The sequence below is a fragment of the Juglans microcarpa x Juglans regia genome, chromosome 5S, assembly GCF_004785595.1.
Source record: "Juglans microcarpa x Juglans regia isolate MS1-56 chromosome 5S, Jm3101_v1.0, whole genome shotgun sequence".
In the NCBI taxonomy this organism is placed as follows: Eukaryota; Viridiplantae; Streptophyta; class Magnoliopsida; order Fagales; family Juglandaceae; genus Juglans; species Juglans microcarpa x Juglans regia.
Window position 1 is genome coordinate 502,981 of NC_054603.1, and position 16,956 is coordinate 519,936.

The 16,956-nt window shown below is 35.8% G+C and overlaps 2 protein-coding genes across 2 annotated transcripts; one reads left to right on the forward strand and one right to left on the reverse strand.

The window, feature by feature from the left end:
- Nucleotides 1–8,620: 8,620 nt before the first annotated feature.
- Nucleotides 8,621–9,620, forward strand: LOC121268562 (ethylene-responsive transcription factor ERF024-like). The gene has a single exon (XM_041172883.1). The coding sequence runs from the start codon at nt 8,782–8,784 to the stop codon at nt 9,421–9,423; it is 642 nt and encodes a 213-aa protein (XP_041028817.1). The 5' UTR covers nt 8,621–8,781; the 3' UTR covers nt 9,424–9,620.
- Nucleotides 9,621–14,933: 5,313 nt separating this feature from the next.
- Nucleotides 14,934–16,514, reverse strand: LOC121268563 (UPF0481 protein At3g47200-like). The gene has a single exon (XM_041172884.1). The coding sequence runs from the start codon at nt 16,375–16,377 to the stop codon at nt 15,058–15,060; it is 1,320 nt and encodes a 439-aa protein (XP_041028818.1). The 5' UTR covers nt 16,378–16,514; the 3' UTR covers nt 14,934–15,057.
- Nucleotides 16,515–16,956: the final 442 nt, after the last annotated feature.

Consider the following 16,956-nt stretch of genomic DNA (forward strand, 5'->3'; position numbering starts at 1 on the left):
ACGGTTGTTTAATACCAAACTTATCACCCGACAAACTGATGGTGGAGGGAAATTTAAACCCCTCACTTAAATATGTTAAAAATTGGGTATAACACATCGTCTTTCGTGCCCTCACAAGCCTCAACAAAATGGCCTAGTTGAGAGAAAACATTGGCACATAGTTGAAACCGGGTTAGCACTTCTAGCTCATTCCTCTATTCTCTTCTCATATTGGGCCAATGCCTTTAAGCGTGTTGTTTGCCTCATTAATATTCTTCCATCTCCGTTCAAAAATCAAACTCTTCATTTTCGTGTCTATAATTCGGATCCTAATTATACATTTTTAAAATTGTTTGGGTGGCAATGTTGGCCTAATATTCGACCAAATCTTGTAAACAAATTCAGTTTTCGCTCTATTCCCTATCTTTTTCTAGGTTATAGTACCTCACATAAGGGCTATAAATGTTTGGACATCACAAAAAATAGAATGTATTTCTCCTGAGACGTGGTGTTCAATGAGGCTTTATTTCCCCTTTCAAACTCTCAGCCCAACTCTCTCTTAACCCCCTCAAATACAGAGACAACCCATTTACCCATTTTGCAACCATCTATACTTGGACCTGGCCCAAGCCCAATGGCACAAATTTCCTCATCCAAAAATCAGTATTTGCCTACCTCTCGTTCTCTTGTCATTTCCTTTGTAACCTCTCCAAACAGTTCCTCAACTCCAATTTTACATTCCTCTTCACTAGCTCTTATTGCACCACGTTCTCTCATTATCACCTGAGCCCAGACAAACTCTTATTGACCTCGAGTCTTCATGGATGGAACTGTTCCATATCCTCCTTGTTTCTGTCTTACCACCTATGCTACTGTTCCCGATGAAACATCCAGTTACTTCAAGGCTTCAAAACTCACTGAATGGAAGGATGTGATGTCTTAAGAGTACATGGCACTGCAACAAAACAAAACTTGGACTTTAGTATCTTCCACTCCATCAACTAACATTCTTGGCTGTCATTGGGTATATCGTACAAAAATAATGCCAATGGATCCTTCCAATGCAGAAAAGCTTGTTTAGTAGCTAAAGGGTATCATCAATTACATGGCTTGGACTATAATGAGATATTTAGTCCAGTGGTAAAGCCATCTACTATGCGGCTAACTCTGTCAATTCTTGTCACTCGTGCATGGCCATTGAGGCAAATTGATATTCAAAATGCATTTTTGCATGGCTCTTTAACTAGTGATGTGTATATGCAGGAACCTCAGGGATTTGTTGATCCCACTAAGCCAACACATGTCTGTAAACTGCACAAGGCTATATATGGCCTCAAGCAAGCACTGAAAGTATGGTTTGTTCAACTCAGCTCTTGGCTTCTTGGATATGGTTTTCTTGCATCAAAGGTAGATCCCTCCTTCTTCATTTTAAATCATGGTGATCTTCATATATACTTACTGGTCTGCGTTGATGACATAGTCATCACCTCTTCTAAGTTTTCAGCAATTGACCTTTTGTTACATGACTTAAGTGGTGCATTTCCAGTGAAAGACTTGGGTTGATTGTCCTATTTCCTTGGCCTAGAAGTTTACTACACCGTTGTAGGTCTCTTCCTTTCTCAACAAAAATATATCAATGCCTTATTGGTCCGCAGCAAGATGCTTCATGCCAAGCCTATCTCTTCTCCCATGGCAGCCTCCTTGAAGCTATCAAAATATGACTCACCAGACTTTGATGATCCAACTCTGTACCGTAGTATATTCGATGGCTTGCAGTATTTCTCTCTAACTTGACCTGACATCTCATTCGCCGTGAACAAGGTATGTCAATTCATGCATGCTCCCAAAACATCTCATTGGGTTGCGGTCAAGAGAGTTCTAAGGTATCTTAAAGCTACCATCAACCATGGCCTTCTCTTCAAAAAACAGTCTCACCTTACTCTTCAAGCATACTCGAATGCTGATTGGGGGGGCTATCCCAATGATCACAGATTAACTAGAGATTTTTGTGTCTATATCGGCAATCACCTCATCTCGTGGAGCTCGAAAAAGCAGAGAATCGTAGCTCGTTCATTAATAGAGGCCGAGTATAAATCACTATCATCTTTAGCTGCCGAAGTGATTTGGTTGCAGACTATCATTCGAGAACTGGGTGTGCCTCTAGCTAAAGCTCCAATCCTCTAGTGCGATAACATTGGAGCAACCTTCTTATCAGCCAACCCCGTTTATCACTCGAAGACCAAGCATATGGATATATATAGACTTTCACTTCATAAGGGATCGAGTTGCTGCCCACAGTCTACAAGTTCAGTTTTGTAGCTCAAAGGATCAAATAGCAAATGTTCTTTCAAAACCTCTTGTTTCAGACAAATTCATCAATTTTCGAACGAGTCTCATTGTGGTTGGTACCCCACTGGACTCGAGGGGGCGTATTAGAATAAGTGATCCTATGGTGCATTCTCACACACACACAAGGAGGGCATACACGGCACTGCACCAATTGAAAGCAATCAATAGCAAGGATTTCACAGTGTACATGAACAGTAGACACAAATGTATTCTAGAACCTAAAAACAGAGAAATTAGTTACTATTTTGTCTCAAGTATTGTAACAAAACAATATTCTTTTATTCCTTTTTTACTGTGTATAAATACATGTAAAATAATCATTAATGAAATGTTATGTTGAAACCCGGTCATATACTCTGTCTGTCTAACAGTACTTCATAAACTTTTCTAAAACTTCAGCGGGAGTAACCTGGTTTAATGGGGACAGCTTGAATACGTGACAAAAACCTTAACCAATCATGGATCGCGAGTTAATTAATTATAAACTTTCAATAGGAACATCTGTCCCCACCGATCACTTAAACGTGACTCATCATCACCAATGAGACATTCTGCGCTTCTTACAACTTCTTGCGAACCAGAAACTGACTAAAAGAGGTGGATAATAAATATATATACACTTTAACAAAAATAAAAAGAAAAGAAAAGATACGGTTGTTGATGATCAGCTTGATAGTTGTGCTAGCTATTAAACTAATTAATTAAATAGAAAAATCCTGCTTTAGACTGATTTGATAAAACGTTAATAAGATGGTTTTAATGACTAATTCGACTAGTGGGCATGTTACATCTAATCATATCATAAAAAAATAATATAAACCATTATCTTTGCAAAAGTGGCATGCATGTCAACTATTCATATGGCATCCCAGGGAGGTGTTACCAGCCACTGGATATGTGGCGAAGTCATATGAAGCTGGGTCCCACATAATATTTTTCAGATTTAAAATTGGGCGCAGCTGATAAATGGTTGTCACCATACATATAAGGTGGTGGTAAGAAATTCTGATTCATTGAGATCCATTGTGGGTCCCAAATGTCGCATGATGGCTTTGGACCCCATTTAATATGCTGCATGATAATGAAACCTAAGGACAGGGATTGCTCAATAATTACGTACAGAGCATGAAGGAATTAAGGAATTATGTGTCATGAAAAGGGGTTTACAGAAGGCCTTTGGTGCACTAGCTAGGGGCGAGAGTGGAGATTATTAGTCAAACAAGAACTCGATTGCTGGCCGGAAAACATCCGGCAGGAGCCGGAATTGCCAACCAAGCCAAAGCCTTTTGTTAAAAGTTGTCATATCGGTATATGGGAGTGAGTTGTCACCCCCAAAAAAAAGCTTAATTAATAATAATGTAACACAAGAAAGTTAATTATATGATTTGATTTCAGTACTAATAATTAAAGAAGAATCTTTTTGTTAGCAAAAGTTTGAATCTTTATACTCCATCAAATATAGAGTACATGAGGTGTCGTCCATATATAGCTAATTGGTACGTAGTTTTTATCTTTTATTATTACTTGCAGGCTAGCTAGCTAGCTACTTGGATGTGCTTTGTAATTGGACCGGTTTATATATGTCATCAATTAAAGGGATTTTTGAAGTTTATAATTAGTCATAATTTTAAAAAAAAAAAGTTATAAATATAAAGGTTTTTTTTTTTTCTTTTTAGACAATATTGCGGATCTCAATTAATGATCATCACATTTTCGTTAATCACATTCCCATAAATAAGATGTGTTCGTACTACAAGAAAAATGGATTTTTGTGACTATTTAATTACGGTAAAAAGACCATTTGTGATCAAAATAGATTTATTTTGACTGTAAATAATCATTTCGCTAGAATTAACTTACCACAAATAAGCAGTTTTCTTGTAGTATCGTATCTTCTCCATTCATTTACAGTACGACGTATTCAACAAGCCATTCCATTATCGATTTTAGGCTTATCATTATTCTAAGTCCAACACTTTTAGTTGAAATTTGCATTAATAATATTTATAGCAAAAGGAAAAGTTCAAATCACATATGTAAAGAATTAGTTATAATTATAATTGAATTTTCTTAAAAGTTCAAGAGCTCGATCGGATTATTAGATTCTCGATCGCCGTTATACGAGCATAAAAATTAGGAAAAAAAACTCTGCTGATGGATCGCCAGGCTTCAATAGTAAGCCGGCCCACAGCTAATCCGTTCAGAGCAAATTATAATTAAGCAAGTCATGTCAGCCAGCTGGTATTATTAAGCTAATGATCATCTGGGCCGGGCCTAATCGGGTTTCAAGCTGCCACTTTAATTACCAGCTGATTTTGAAAAGATCCAAATTAGTTACCTATATATAATTATAATTAGGATAATTAATGTTAGAGATAAAAATTGTAACAAAATATGAAAAGAAAAATGCTATTTTGCTCCTTTTATTTGCTCTATCATTTTGACACTTCATATATTTTAAATTATTTTTATTTTTTTTTTACTTAATAGCTAAGGAATTAGTTATTAGTGTATTGATTTTTTTTTATATTTTTTAAAATTGTTTTAAAATGATAAAAAAATATATGAATAAAAATTTGAAGAAAGATAAAAAGAGAATTTTGAACTAGTGGTAAGATGGAGCGATGCACTCTGAGCAGCAGAGTCTTGCACTGCTCATATGAAAATACGCAGTCCAAACTCCATACTCAAGTCAAACACCAGTATGAAAAACATGACTCTATATAGGATTACTCTACAAACTATTCCAAAATGAAAAACAACAAGATATATATATAATGTATAAGTGGCAGCTTGGCCTAAACAAGCAAAGATAATTTTGTTTGCTAACTACAAATAACCTTTAGATGTTTCAAGCTTATATATTCTGATATTTTTATATTTTTTTTATTTTTATCTTTAACTTGAGGAATATTATTGTTATTATCATTGTATTTTCAATTGTCGGTATTCTCATGCATGCAATTGAGGCTAGAAGTAAAGCATGCATATTACTGTGTGTGAGTGCGCCTACTTGAAACTTCATCGACTACGATCATGCGCCTGATAGACGTACAGTACTTGCATGGAGTACTTCACATTATGATACAACAGTACGAGTACGTAGTCGGAATTATGGCTTTTTAGTTGTTTTCATGATTTATCTTTATGTAATTAATAAATTTTCCAGATCGGATCATGTATATATATGGATGGGAGGTTGCACGCCACTACAAGAAAAATAGGTATTTATAATTTTTTTTTTTACGATGAAAATGATTATTTGTAACAAAAATAAACTTATTTTAACTGAAAATAATCATTTCACTGGAAATAACTGGTCACAGATAAAAAAATTTTTGTAACAACGCACCCAATTATTAATAAATAAATGAACAACGTTTCAAGAAGAATATCACTCTTCTCTTGCAATTTCCAAATCAAAATTAATGGCCTTGTGTGAGAACTAACCGGCATCCACAATAAATTGGTACAAAAGCAAATTAGCTCGTTACACATGAACATATGGGATTACTGATCACTTCTTGCAGGTGCGGAAGCAATCGTTATACCTTAATTATAGATAAATTATCTAGGCCAATATAAAGGCCTCCCATGTTTTTCTCTAAACAACATAAAATATTCAGGTACAATATTGTTGAGATCCAAACAAAAAGAAATTTATAATTAATGATTATGCATGAGAATATAGATCTTTGATTTAATAGTTATTTATAACAATTTTAAATTTGGGAAATTAACTAACCGTCCATGCCTGCGAATTATTAATAAATTAGCTAGCTTTTTTTTTTTTTTTTTAAGAAAATAAATTAGCTAGCTAGAAGATACATATACTGATGTAGAAACTTAACCATGCATAGCAATATATATATATATATATATATATATATATATATTTATATCAAACGAAGGAATCATTACTAAAAAGAATGGCCAAAAGCCGCAGTTGGGGGTCGATCTGAAAATCGTAACCAAACACTGCCTAAGATTACGTTTTACGCGGCCGCGGCAGAACCGAGCTACGCATGACAGAAACACGGCTCTAATTAAGTCTAAGATCTTTTGTAATGTTTCACGCGGCCGCGGTAGACCCGCTAGCTACAACCTACGAAAAACAGCAACACACGGCGCATGCAGCATATATATATATATATATATATATATATAATTGAACATGAATAACCATTGATATTTTCTTAGTAGATACATGTTCACAGTCAAATTAAAACACTTTTGTTGATCAAGTACTCCTTGATAAAACTCCACATTAACAACGTTCTCCTTTAAAACTGGGACCTCTCGATCGCTAATAATGTAAAGCGTGGCTAGCTGTTGACGTATTGGTGGGGTTGGTAGTGCACGAGCCACATATATAGATATATATAGCTGATCTCTACCCCTGAAACTCGGCTGAAATGGATTAAGAAAGGTGGCCCCAGAGAGTTGAATCCGCACACTGCTTAAATTAATTAGTCAAGCGTCGACATAATAAAAGTAGTACTACTTTACTCATTTTATTTTTGGGAGCTGTACGGACGAAAGGCACTTGGCAAATTCAAAAGGGGATTATTTTTAATTTGGCTTATACATTAATTAAATAAAAACAGACTGACTTCCTACAAAAACTCAATATGCTGCATAAGCAGCTAGTTCTACATGCAGATCAATGCTTATATTATACCAGCTTGTTGCGGAATTGATAATATTGGAGATCAACAGCATCTCTGATAATTAGACGGCCATGAACATACCCCGTTCACGTAGATGGGCATGCAAATAAGACGTACGGCAGTGCTAGGACGTCCCAAACTGTTAGATTTTGGAATTTCTAGTCTTGCCCTCCTTTTTTTTTTACTAAAAAAGGTACGTAATTAATTATTAAATAAGGTCTGCTGTCTTGATCATAATGTTACAATTGTTTATTCTTATGCAATTGGTCAGATAAATAATATGTTGGTTGCTTGCAAGTTGGAGATTCCCGAACGTTGTTGGTCAAGGTGTGATATTGATACCGACCGGGTTCATGTACTTAAAAGGCTCGAATTCATAACAATTAATACCGCGATTAAACGTGTTTGGCAGGTCAGTGGGTTGGTATAAGATCAAGATGGTGGCTTTTGAAGGAGAATTTACTTAATTTGTGGTCTTTAGTCTTGCTCAGGTTATATGTTAAGAACTTTTAATTATTTGATTCTTCTACTCTGAATAATAATCCTTTTGAGTTACCGCATGGCAAATCGGGTACGAAATCATTATTAGGAAAATCTACTACGGCCCCTCCCTTAAAAAAAACGTAAATAAATTAAGAAACCTATGTGTTTGAAGGAAGTATGGTGGAATCACCGTTAATTAGACATGATATTCCTTCATATTTTGATGAAGTAATAGGTTCGAAGGGTTAACATCTGAAAACATCTCAGATGTCTACCTTCAAAGATATCATGAATTAAACATGACTTCACAAAGTACTCGCAAGGTGCAAGTTAGGACTCGGGTAGCTAGCTAGGTTGCAATCGATCGACACTACTAGCTACATTAATTCTAGTTTCTTTATTTGAATATATATGATCAATTAACCTTTGGCCTTGCAGTACTTCCACGCACTTAATCATTTACATATATATAGTGAATATAGTTTATCACCAAAATTAAAGCAGGAGATAATTACAAATTAGAGAGAGTTGAATGAACTAGAAGAAAGGAATCATCACTATGTTGATAGGTAACTTAATTAATGCCATGCCGATGCGATCGATATATGTTAAATAAAGACTACTGGAAATCTGGAGTTTCTAGGTCTAATTTTTCACAATAGTATTTTGGATTGGCTTTAAGCATTCAGATTCTAGCTATCGATTAATATCTTTTAATATTGTATTGAACGGGGGATATACAAGCATGTAGCACGCCGTCGATATCAAATTAGAGTAGTACTGAATTAAGCATGTAATTTATTGGTTTCACATGCTAAAAAGCTGGTATTTCAATGAAGGTTATTTCACTGTTAGAGATCTTAAGTGGCCGGCCGTCTTGTATTGTTGACGAGAGGCGATCTAATAAGTGATGTCTCCTCTGAAACCCTAGATACTTAATTTACTTACAACAACTGTAGAGGTGATGTGTAATGTATAGTAGTGGTACTTGGGGTTCTTTTCTAAATGAGTGCATTCCTTCTCGACCCAAAAACACTACTGTTCCATGTTGACGTTAATTAAATAGTTTTTTTGCCGCAAAAACAATATAGTCCTACCCAGGTGTCCAACACAAAGCTGGCTTACACCCCATCCTCAGCTAGCGCAGTTCATAAACAACTGGTTAGCACTTTCTCCTCAGAACTCCTCGATCTCCAACCATGTTTTGCCCTAAATTTCCATCCACCATAAATGGCTTCTTTCGGTCTCCAACGATCCAATCTCAACTTCCCGCCAATCTTCCTCACCCTAGTGAAATACCATGCATTACTACCAGTTATCCTCCACCTATACGAATTCTAGCGGTAATAGCAACAACGGCAGAAGTGAAGCAAGTGGCAGCAATGCCCCTGTTAATACTGCCGGGTCAGCACCACCCTCTAGCGGGCGTCACCCAGTTTATCGTGGAGTAAGGCGTCGGAGTACTGGAAAATGGGTGTCCGAAATTCGCGAGCCCAGAAAGCCTAATAGAATCTGGCTAGGCACATTTCCTACACCTGAAATGGCTGCAGTCGCTTACGATGTGGCAGCGATTGCTCTCAAGGGTCAACGTACTGAACTTAACTTTCCCAACTCAGCCTCTTCTTTGCCCGTACCCGCCTCCACTTCCTCACGCGATATCCAAGCAGCAGCAGCCTCTGCCGCCGCCGCTTTAGGGGCTGCAGCAGCTGCTATGGGGGCTGCAAGAGATGCTTCAACCGGAAATGAGGGTGGTGGGGCGCGAAGCACACTTGAGCCAGAAATACCAGATTCTGATGGATTTGTTGATGAGGATTTGATCTTTGACATGCCCAATGTTCTTGTGAATATGGCTCAAGGAATGCTTCTTAGCCCACCTCGCTTGGACATTGCAGGCGATGACGCTGAAAACGCCGAGTATCAGAACCTTTGGAAATTTCCTTAACTGCCATATATATCTACAATAATAGGAATTTTCAACCAAAACAAAACATGAAGAAACTTAGCGTCAATAATATACGAGTACGCAGTGTTCCATTGAAAACTTAAAATGCAACATGACAACATGATCAATCAATGCATGGGTGTAGTACTGGCTTGTATGTTTTAATAATCTGTGCAGGAATGTGTATTGGGAATTTCTCTTTCTGCAACTTCCAGATGTTTTCTTCCTTTAAGAGTCGCACAATGAGATCAAAGAAACGTTCTTATATATGTAATTCATAGAGCAGCTTGAGTTGATTGCATCCGCGCGAGACTGAAACATAATATATATATATATACATCCAATCCTCGCCAGAAGAAAAAGCCGAAAAATCACATTAAATTCGCCTCTTATTAAAATTATAAATGTCTTGATCTCGATTCCAGGTTACTATGCTTTGATTGAAACTCAAATAAAATATACAACAGAAAGCTTTAGATAAAATTTAATGTTCATGAAGTTGTCCATACCACCATTAACAGCCACCAACTAAATTTGCAACTTCCAGCTTCCAGAAGATCTAAAGGAATCCATGAGAAATTTGAGATACGAGATATTCTTCGAAAATAACTATATTCCCAAGAACTGAATCATAAACAGCACCTCAATTTGCATCATTATATACCATGCATCTATACTTGCTGCATAGTGACTCCCATCACAATCCCACTAAACTTTTGTTATAATACTAGCTAGAACCACACATCAAGCCAAGAACACACGATCAGATTCAGTTTTGCAATAGCAATGCGAATGGAAAGGTTTCTATAATTGTTGGGATGCCCGATATATCTTCATTTCATTATTCTGTACCCGAGGTTCCATATTAAGCAAAAATAGGATGAATGGTTTGGTGAAGAAAAGCATGTAAGTTGGGGAGCCTAGTCAACAAAACAATCAAGATGTTGATTTTTTTGGGAGCATTTTATATATATATTTCCTCTAACCTTGTAGTTAATTACATGACTTCAATATTTCCTTCCAACCATATATAATTAATATGTGATTATTAGGATGGAGCTTCTCAAAAGGTAATTATGGCCCACCTTACCCTCTGTTGACGTGTCATTTTCACCAGTTTGGTTCGTACGACATGGCACTCGACAGTGGGGGATAGAAACCATGGAATTCGAGAAGGATGTTGACGCTTCACCTAGCTTCGACCGTTCGACGGGGTCCACAAAAGTCATGCATCGTAGGAGTAGTAGGGCTCCCAAGAGAAATAATATATATGGTAGTTTTCAGTTTAGGAAGTGGGTTTGCAAATAGATGAGACTGAGAGGGTTAGTGGGAAGCAGGAAGCAGGAAGCGGATATGGTTATAAACAATGGTATACGCACCTAGACATAATTAATCTTAGCACTTGGGAGATCATGGAGCTTTGTTAATTAAGATGAAATTTAACTTTTTAATTAACAAAGTATAAAATTAATCTTATATCAAGAAGCCTAGCCAGCTAGTTAATTAATTGGAATATTAATGTTAATTAGCAGCCGCCCGCTAGCTAGCTCCTGATTTTTGTACCAAATTAAATAAATGCGTTTGTAACATCAAACGTTCATCTCTCCCATATCAAAACCATTCTTGGCACACGTACATCACCTAATTAAAAGCTTTTTGGATATACTCATTTTTTTCTTAAACAACGTTATGATCAAGTACTTTAACATAAGTGTAATTAATATTAAAGAAAAATCAAAGGAGCCATCGTTGTGACGATTGCTAATTAACATGAGGATTAATATTAATCCTCATGTTAATTAGATACAGCACAAATATGGCTAATATATATCTAGATCAGTATGAGCAATATATATATATATATATATATATATATATATATTAAACAGTACGTAATCTTTAAAAAGAAAAAGAGTATGAGCATTAATAATATTATTGTCGTCACGGTAGTTTCTCCACAATCATACCAACTTATGTGACTCATTTTACATATATAATTTTAGAAGCCAATTAATCATTTCAAAGAAGTTACTTAAATTATGCCACCTAACTATTGCTAATTAATCTTTTTCAGATATATATATGCATGGCTAATATATATCTAGATTATGAGCAATAGCGCCGTATTTATGTTTAATTACCCACAATTACGCTGAGTACTTATGTGACACATTTTAACTTTTAAATGGTTTTCACTTTCATAAAAAGATATTTAAAATATTTAAATTCGCATGTCATTTAAAGTACTATATATATATATGTAGCCAAAATACCACATGATAAATAAGTGACTTCTAAATAGCAAGCCGCCATTAGGTTTGCATGATGTACTAGTACTCCATGCATCATCATATAAGTTAATTATGACTAAAAAAACATACAATATATATATTACTGATCATGTGTTTTCAATTACTGTTAATGCATGTTTGGCCCGGCCACAGACATAAATATATATGTAACCAGTGCTAGCTAGACCGGCCAGTAGAAAAGCTTATATGATCCTACATGATTATTATGGGGCAACATTGTTTTCTTAATTACTTTAAAAGGACGGACAGTAGGCGAAACTCCATCAATATAAGAAGTCAATAGAAGTGATAATTAGGCACATTAATCGATGGTTTAAGCACCAAATAAAGGCTAATTATCACCTTTATTGACTGAGCTATTTAACATTTTATGCTGCTTCTATTCATGCCCAAGGATGACATGGGTCTGCCATTTTTGTTTAGTGCCTATACTGCGGCTTAGCCAATTGAAGGACTTGCGTTGATACAACCAGAACATGACAACTCATGTCTTGATTAAATTAAACAATCCGCATTTTGAAATTTGATTTCCTAACTTTGCAGTATTAATGTCCATTTTCGAAATATATATCATGTAGTTTGGCCCCAGATCATCATACACTGTGCATATCAACTTAATTAATTTATTCGATGTAAAAAAGATTGGGATAGCTAGAAAAATTATGTCCTTGATTGGGATTAATCTATTTGATGGATCTTATATATATATATATATATATAAATGTGCAATTAAATGACGCTAATATTGGAAAATTTAGATATATTGGTGGTGACGGACAACATAACCTGCCTACCACTTCCTAGCTAGCATATTGACAGACAATCCTTCACATCTTATTCTATTTCCATCCATCCTTTTTTTCTTTTCTTTTTTTTATTATTATTATTATTATTATTTGGATAGTAAAAAAGAGTAACGAGTTTAAGCACTCCTAATGAATCCTTTATAATACATTTTTCTTTAAAATATAAAGAAATGCTCTTAAAAGTGCCCTCCATTAATGGATCTTCTATTTTAAAGATACTTTTACATTCTGCTACAGTAAACCTATAGATCTAGAGAATACTATTCATCATTGTAAATATTTTTAATTAATTTCTCTTCCCTCCTCTTGCTAAGTTTCTCATTTCTTTAACTCTCTTTATTCACATTATATAATCATTGAGAATAAATATTCTAATAATATATTTTGAGAATATTTTCATTATATAATCTCTTCTTTTTATTTTTTGAATTAATTTATATTTTGATTTAGCTTATAAATTTGGATTAATTTAAAATATGACATAATTATATGACCTTGTATATGGGAAGATATTAAAAATATCAAAAGATATGATAATATCATTAGTAGTTAGAGAAAATATTTGAAATGAATAAAAAATATTAAAAAGTATAATAGTTAAATGATATGAAGAAAAAATAGATAAGCTAGTGTATGATATATTGTAAAAGTCAGTATGTAAAATCGAGAAAATGAGTTTTGGTGATGTATTTTAAAGGATAGGATGAAAAATCTATTCCGAACCCATAACTTCATAGAGTAATGATACTTATACAACACATTTCACAATATATGTCACAACACATGTTATAAAATAAAGGTATTTTGATAAAATGATATTACTTTTATAAGTTCGTTTACAAAAATAACCTTCTTTTTAAAATATTATTATGTAAAATATTGTGAAAATTGATTTATGTTTATCAATTTTCAACTTCATAATGGGCTATGGGTTGTTTCTGTTGGCACAATTAATAATGAGATGATTGTGGTCACCACACAATGGTTTGATGGCACTGATTCTCTCCTTGGGACACATTATACGCTGACTCCTGTTCTTACGGCCTGTACTGTTCTCTCTTTCGGCTGGGCCCAAACCAGATAAGGCAATTATATTCAAAGTAAATGGGCCCAAGCCCATCGAATCTGGCTCTGACATTGATGTGCGCATGCTTCCGGGGACACCTGCTAGCCCGTATAGTTTTCAGCAAGTTCTACTAATTAATCATAGTCGCACTGTTTGTGGATAAGAATTGACTCGTTTCTAAGCTAATGAATTCCTAATCATTAGTTAAATTATTTTTTGGTTGAAAATTCTGTCCAAATTAAATGCTGAACGTGGTGTAACAAATGGATACAACATTCTATATAATATTTTACAGTCCTGACCAAATGCCTTTCTATGTTATCATTTTGGTACGTATCACCGCCTCATTTTTAAAATTAAAATAAGTTAAAACATAAAGAAATCCGAAACATGATTAGAGAACCAGAAAGAAAAATTAAACAAAAAATGCTAATAATGTATTAAAGATATAATCAAGTCGATAATTTAATCATATTACTATTCTTATGAGATATCAAGACAATTGATTTTGATTTTCGTGGATGGTTGCTGATGTGATGAGGCATTTGTGGAGGCAATGCACTGCAGAGGATGGAGCTCAGACCTTTGTGCATGGATTGAGGAAATTGAATCAGCCCATAACTATTTTATTTGATGTTTGTGGTCTGGAAGCCTTCACCTGCTTAATCATATTTTGATCTTATTTCATATGAATTAAGCACCACAAAAGTCAAACTCCCATTTTTAGTTTTTTTTTTTCTTTTAAGAAAGAGGAGAATCGCTTGAGAAAGAACAGAGGCCGGAGAAGATTTTCGTGACCGGCGGACAATTTCTTCAGCTGGTTTTTCGTTTTCCTACACATGGCTAGCTAGGACCTTTTCTCTTTCTTTGCTGGATGCAGGGGACCCCAAGCGACGTTTAATATTCACAATGAGTACTAATGATTTCCACATCCACGTTCGAGGCGGCAATTTGTCCAGCACACTAGACTAGCAGCAAGATCTGGGTTTGTCTGGTTGGAATGGTTTGAACGTTAGTTGGCTTGACGTACACAAAATGACTTCCCTCTCTACGTTAGTTAGGGAAAAGAAAATTAGTTGGATAAGTATTGTGATTGGGTGCATCGATCGTCAAAGCCCCAATCGGAACCCATGCCATCAAACACGTGCGATGGTTGAATAATGTGTGGTACATTTTTTATATGTATAGCAGATACTCCTGAAAAAGATCAACATTTATAAAGAGGGGATCGAACATCCTTTTACTTTCGATATAATGTCAGCAATATAGCGAGGAAATAGTAAAGCATGACATATATATATATATACATCTCCGATCCGAACTTAATTCCCTTGGCAAAAGAACTCTAAATATGACAAAACAAATACAATAACTTTACACTAAAAAAAAATACGCGTTCCTCTTAAAATTAACTATGACCGGACAGTACTGTTCTATGCTGCGCATTGGGTTATGGATGGATAAAACCATAGATGGTGTAAAAGGTCTGTAAAAACGAAAGCACTAAGAGCACAAAGGCAGCCAATGCCGAAATGAATGACCATGGGGTGTCGAAGTATGTATACTTGAAGCTTGCCCACTGCACGTGCCAGCTATTCTGATGATAATCATACACATCATTGAACAATTTGGACAAATAACACTTGTCGATATCAAATGCTACCTCCTTGCCCATGTTGTTGATGAAGTGCGCAACCTCACCTTCGGTCCCATAGTTGTTCTCAATGATGTTGCGGTCGGAAAGGTACTCTACGTCCTTGGCTGAATTCACAAGGTAGTCCAACAAAGTAACATAAGTGGTGACATGCTTGAAGCGGCTTTTGTGACACTGCTCGAACGCCACACAGTTCACCAAGAAAGAGCTCATGAAATCGTCGATGGTTATGCTGGGCATCTCAATAACGCCATGTTTGAATTTCACCACCATGAAGCTCTCTGCCTTACCCGGGTTCAGCCTAATCCCTGAACGGCGAAGCTTCGAGATACGGTGAATAATATGGGTCGGTACGATACCTTCGTTTGGTGGAAATTCATGATCGGGTGGTATAAAGCTTGATCGTACCAGGTCCAACAAATGCAAGCCGTTGAGATTGCGGAACCCATCTATGACTTCCTCGTCTCTTAACATTGCGTTGTTGAAGAATCGCATAGCGAGCACAGAAAAGGACGGACCAAATTCTTCGTCAGGCATCATAGAAATTTCAAATAACTTTTCAAGAACAAAGAACGGAATCTGATTCTCGAGTCGGAGAAAGTCTCTGTAGAAAAATGGTAATATCCACGCCATGGTGGCAAGAGGGTCGTCTTCTACAAAAAGCGTCGGATTGTTGACCTTCCGAAATAACTCTAACATAAAACAGCCATCAAGAATCATCATTTCCAGAAATTCATCGGAATCGAGGTGGATCGTTTCAGAATAAGAATCTCTAGCATCCTTTTCAAGCGGGTGTATGCTTTGGAAGTAGTTCTCTAAGGATATACCCATGGTCTGGGTTCTGGAGAGCAAGGAGCGGAGGTACCGCCACTTGTGCTCCTCAATCATCTGGAGGTGAGGCTTGCCGCGGTGGTAAGGACCGATGGAGACGATGCGGGGGTGGTAGGAATTGCCGCCGTTAATCTCGACGAAGCTCTGGGGGACTCTGAAGATGCAGCAACTGCTTTTGCCGGCTGCTGTGCTTAATAACTGAGGGGTGGTCTTGGAGATCCTGTCTTGCATCGACTCTTGGTGTTCCTTGTTGGCCACCCAAATATCCACGACATGACTGCCCATCGCGGAGTTTTGGTTTCTGTGACTTTGAAGCTGTGGTGTGTATGGCCGTGTGCAATTAATTGAGGGTCCAGTGTCTTTCTCTCACTGTAATTGATTCTAAATTAACTCCGTGACGAAGTCAGAACGAACTTTCCATGGATCTGTTGGGATGTAAAATAACTTTTTTTTTTTTTCCTTTTTTTTTTTTTTTTTTTTATTGAGGATGCCTGAGAGAAACTTCAAATGTTGAAAGCTCATGGACAAGGATAAGCTAGCTAGGGTAATTGAATTGATAGAGAAATTCATGATTCCGCAGTCATTTGTTAAATTGTTCTGTATTTTCTTTTAATAATTATTTCATAATGATAATTATTGGCTTATGATTGTCCTGAGATCACATGGACGTTAATTAATTATCAAAGAAAAATGATAAACGCATGTCATTTTTCACAATACATTATACATTTATATTTTAAAATGAATAATAGTTTAGTAAAATATTTTATAAAAATAGCATCACTTTATAAAAATACCTTCACTATAAAACATGCATTGGGAAATATGTTATGAAATCATGTATTGTGCGTTATCAGTTGTCTA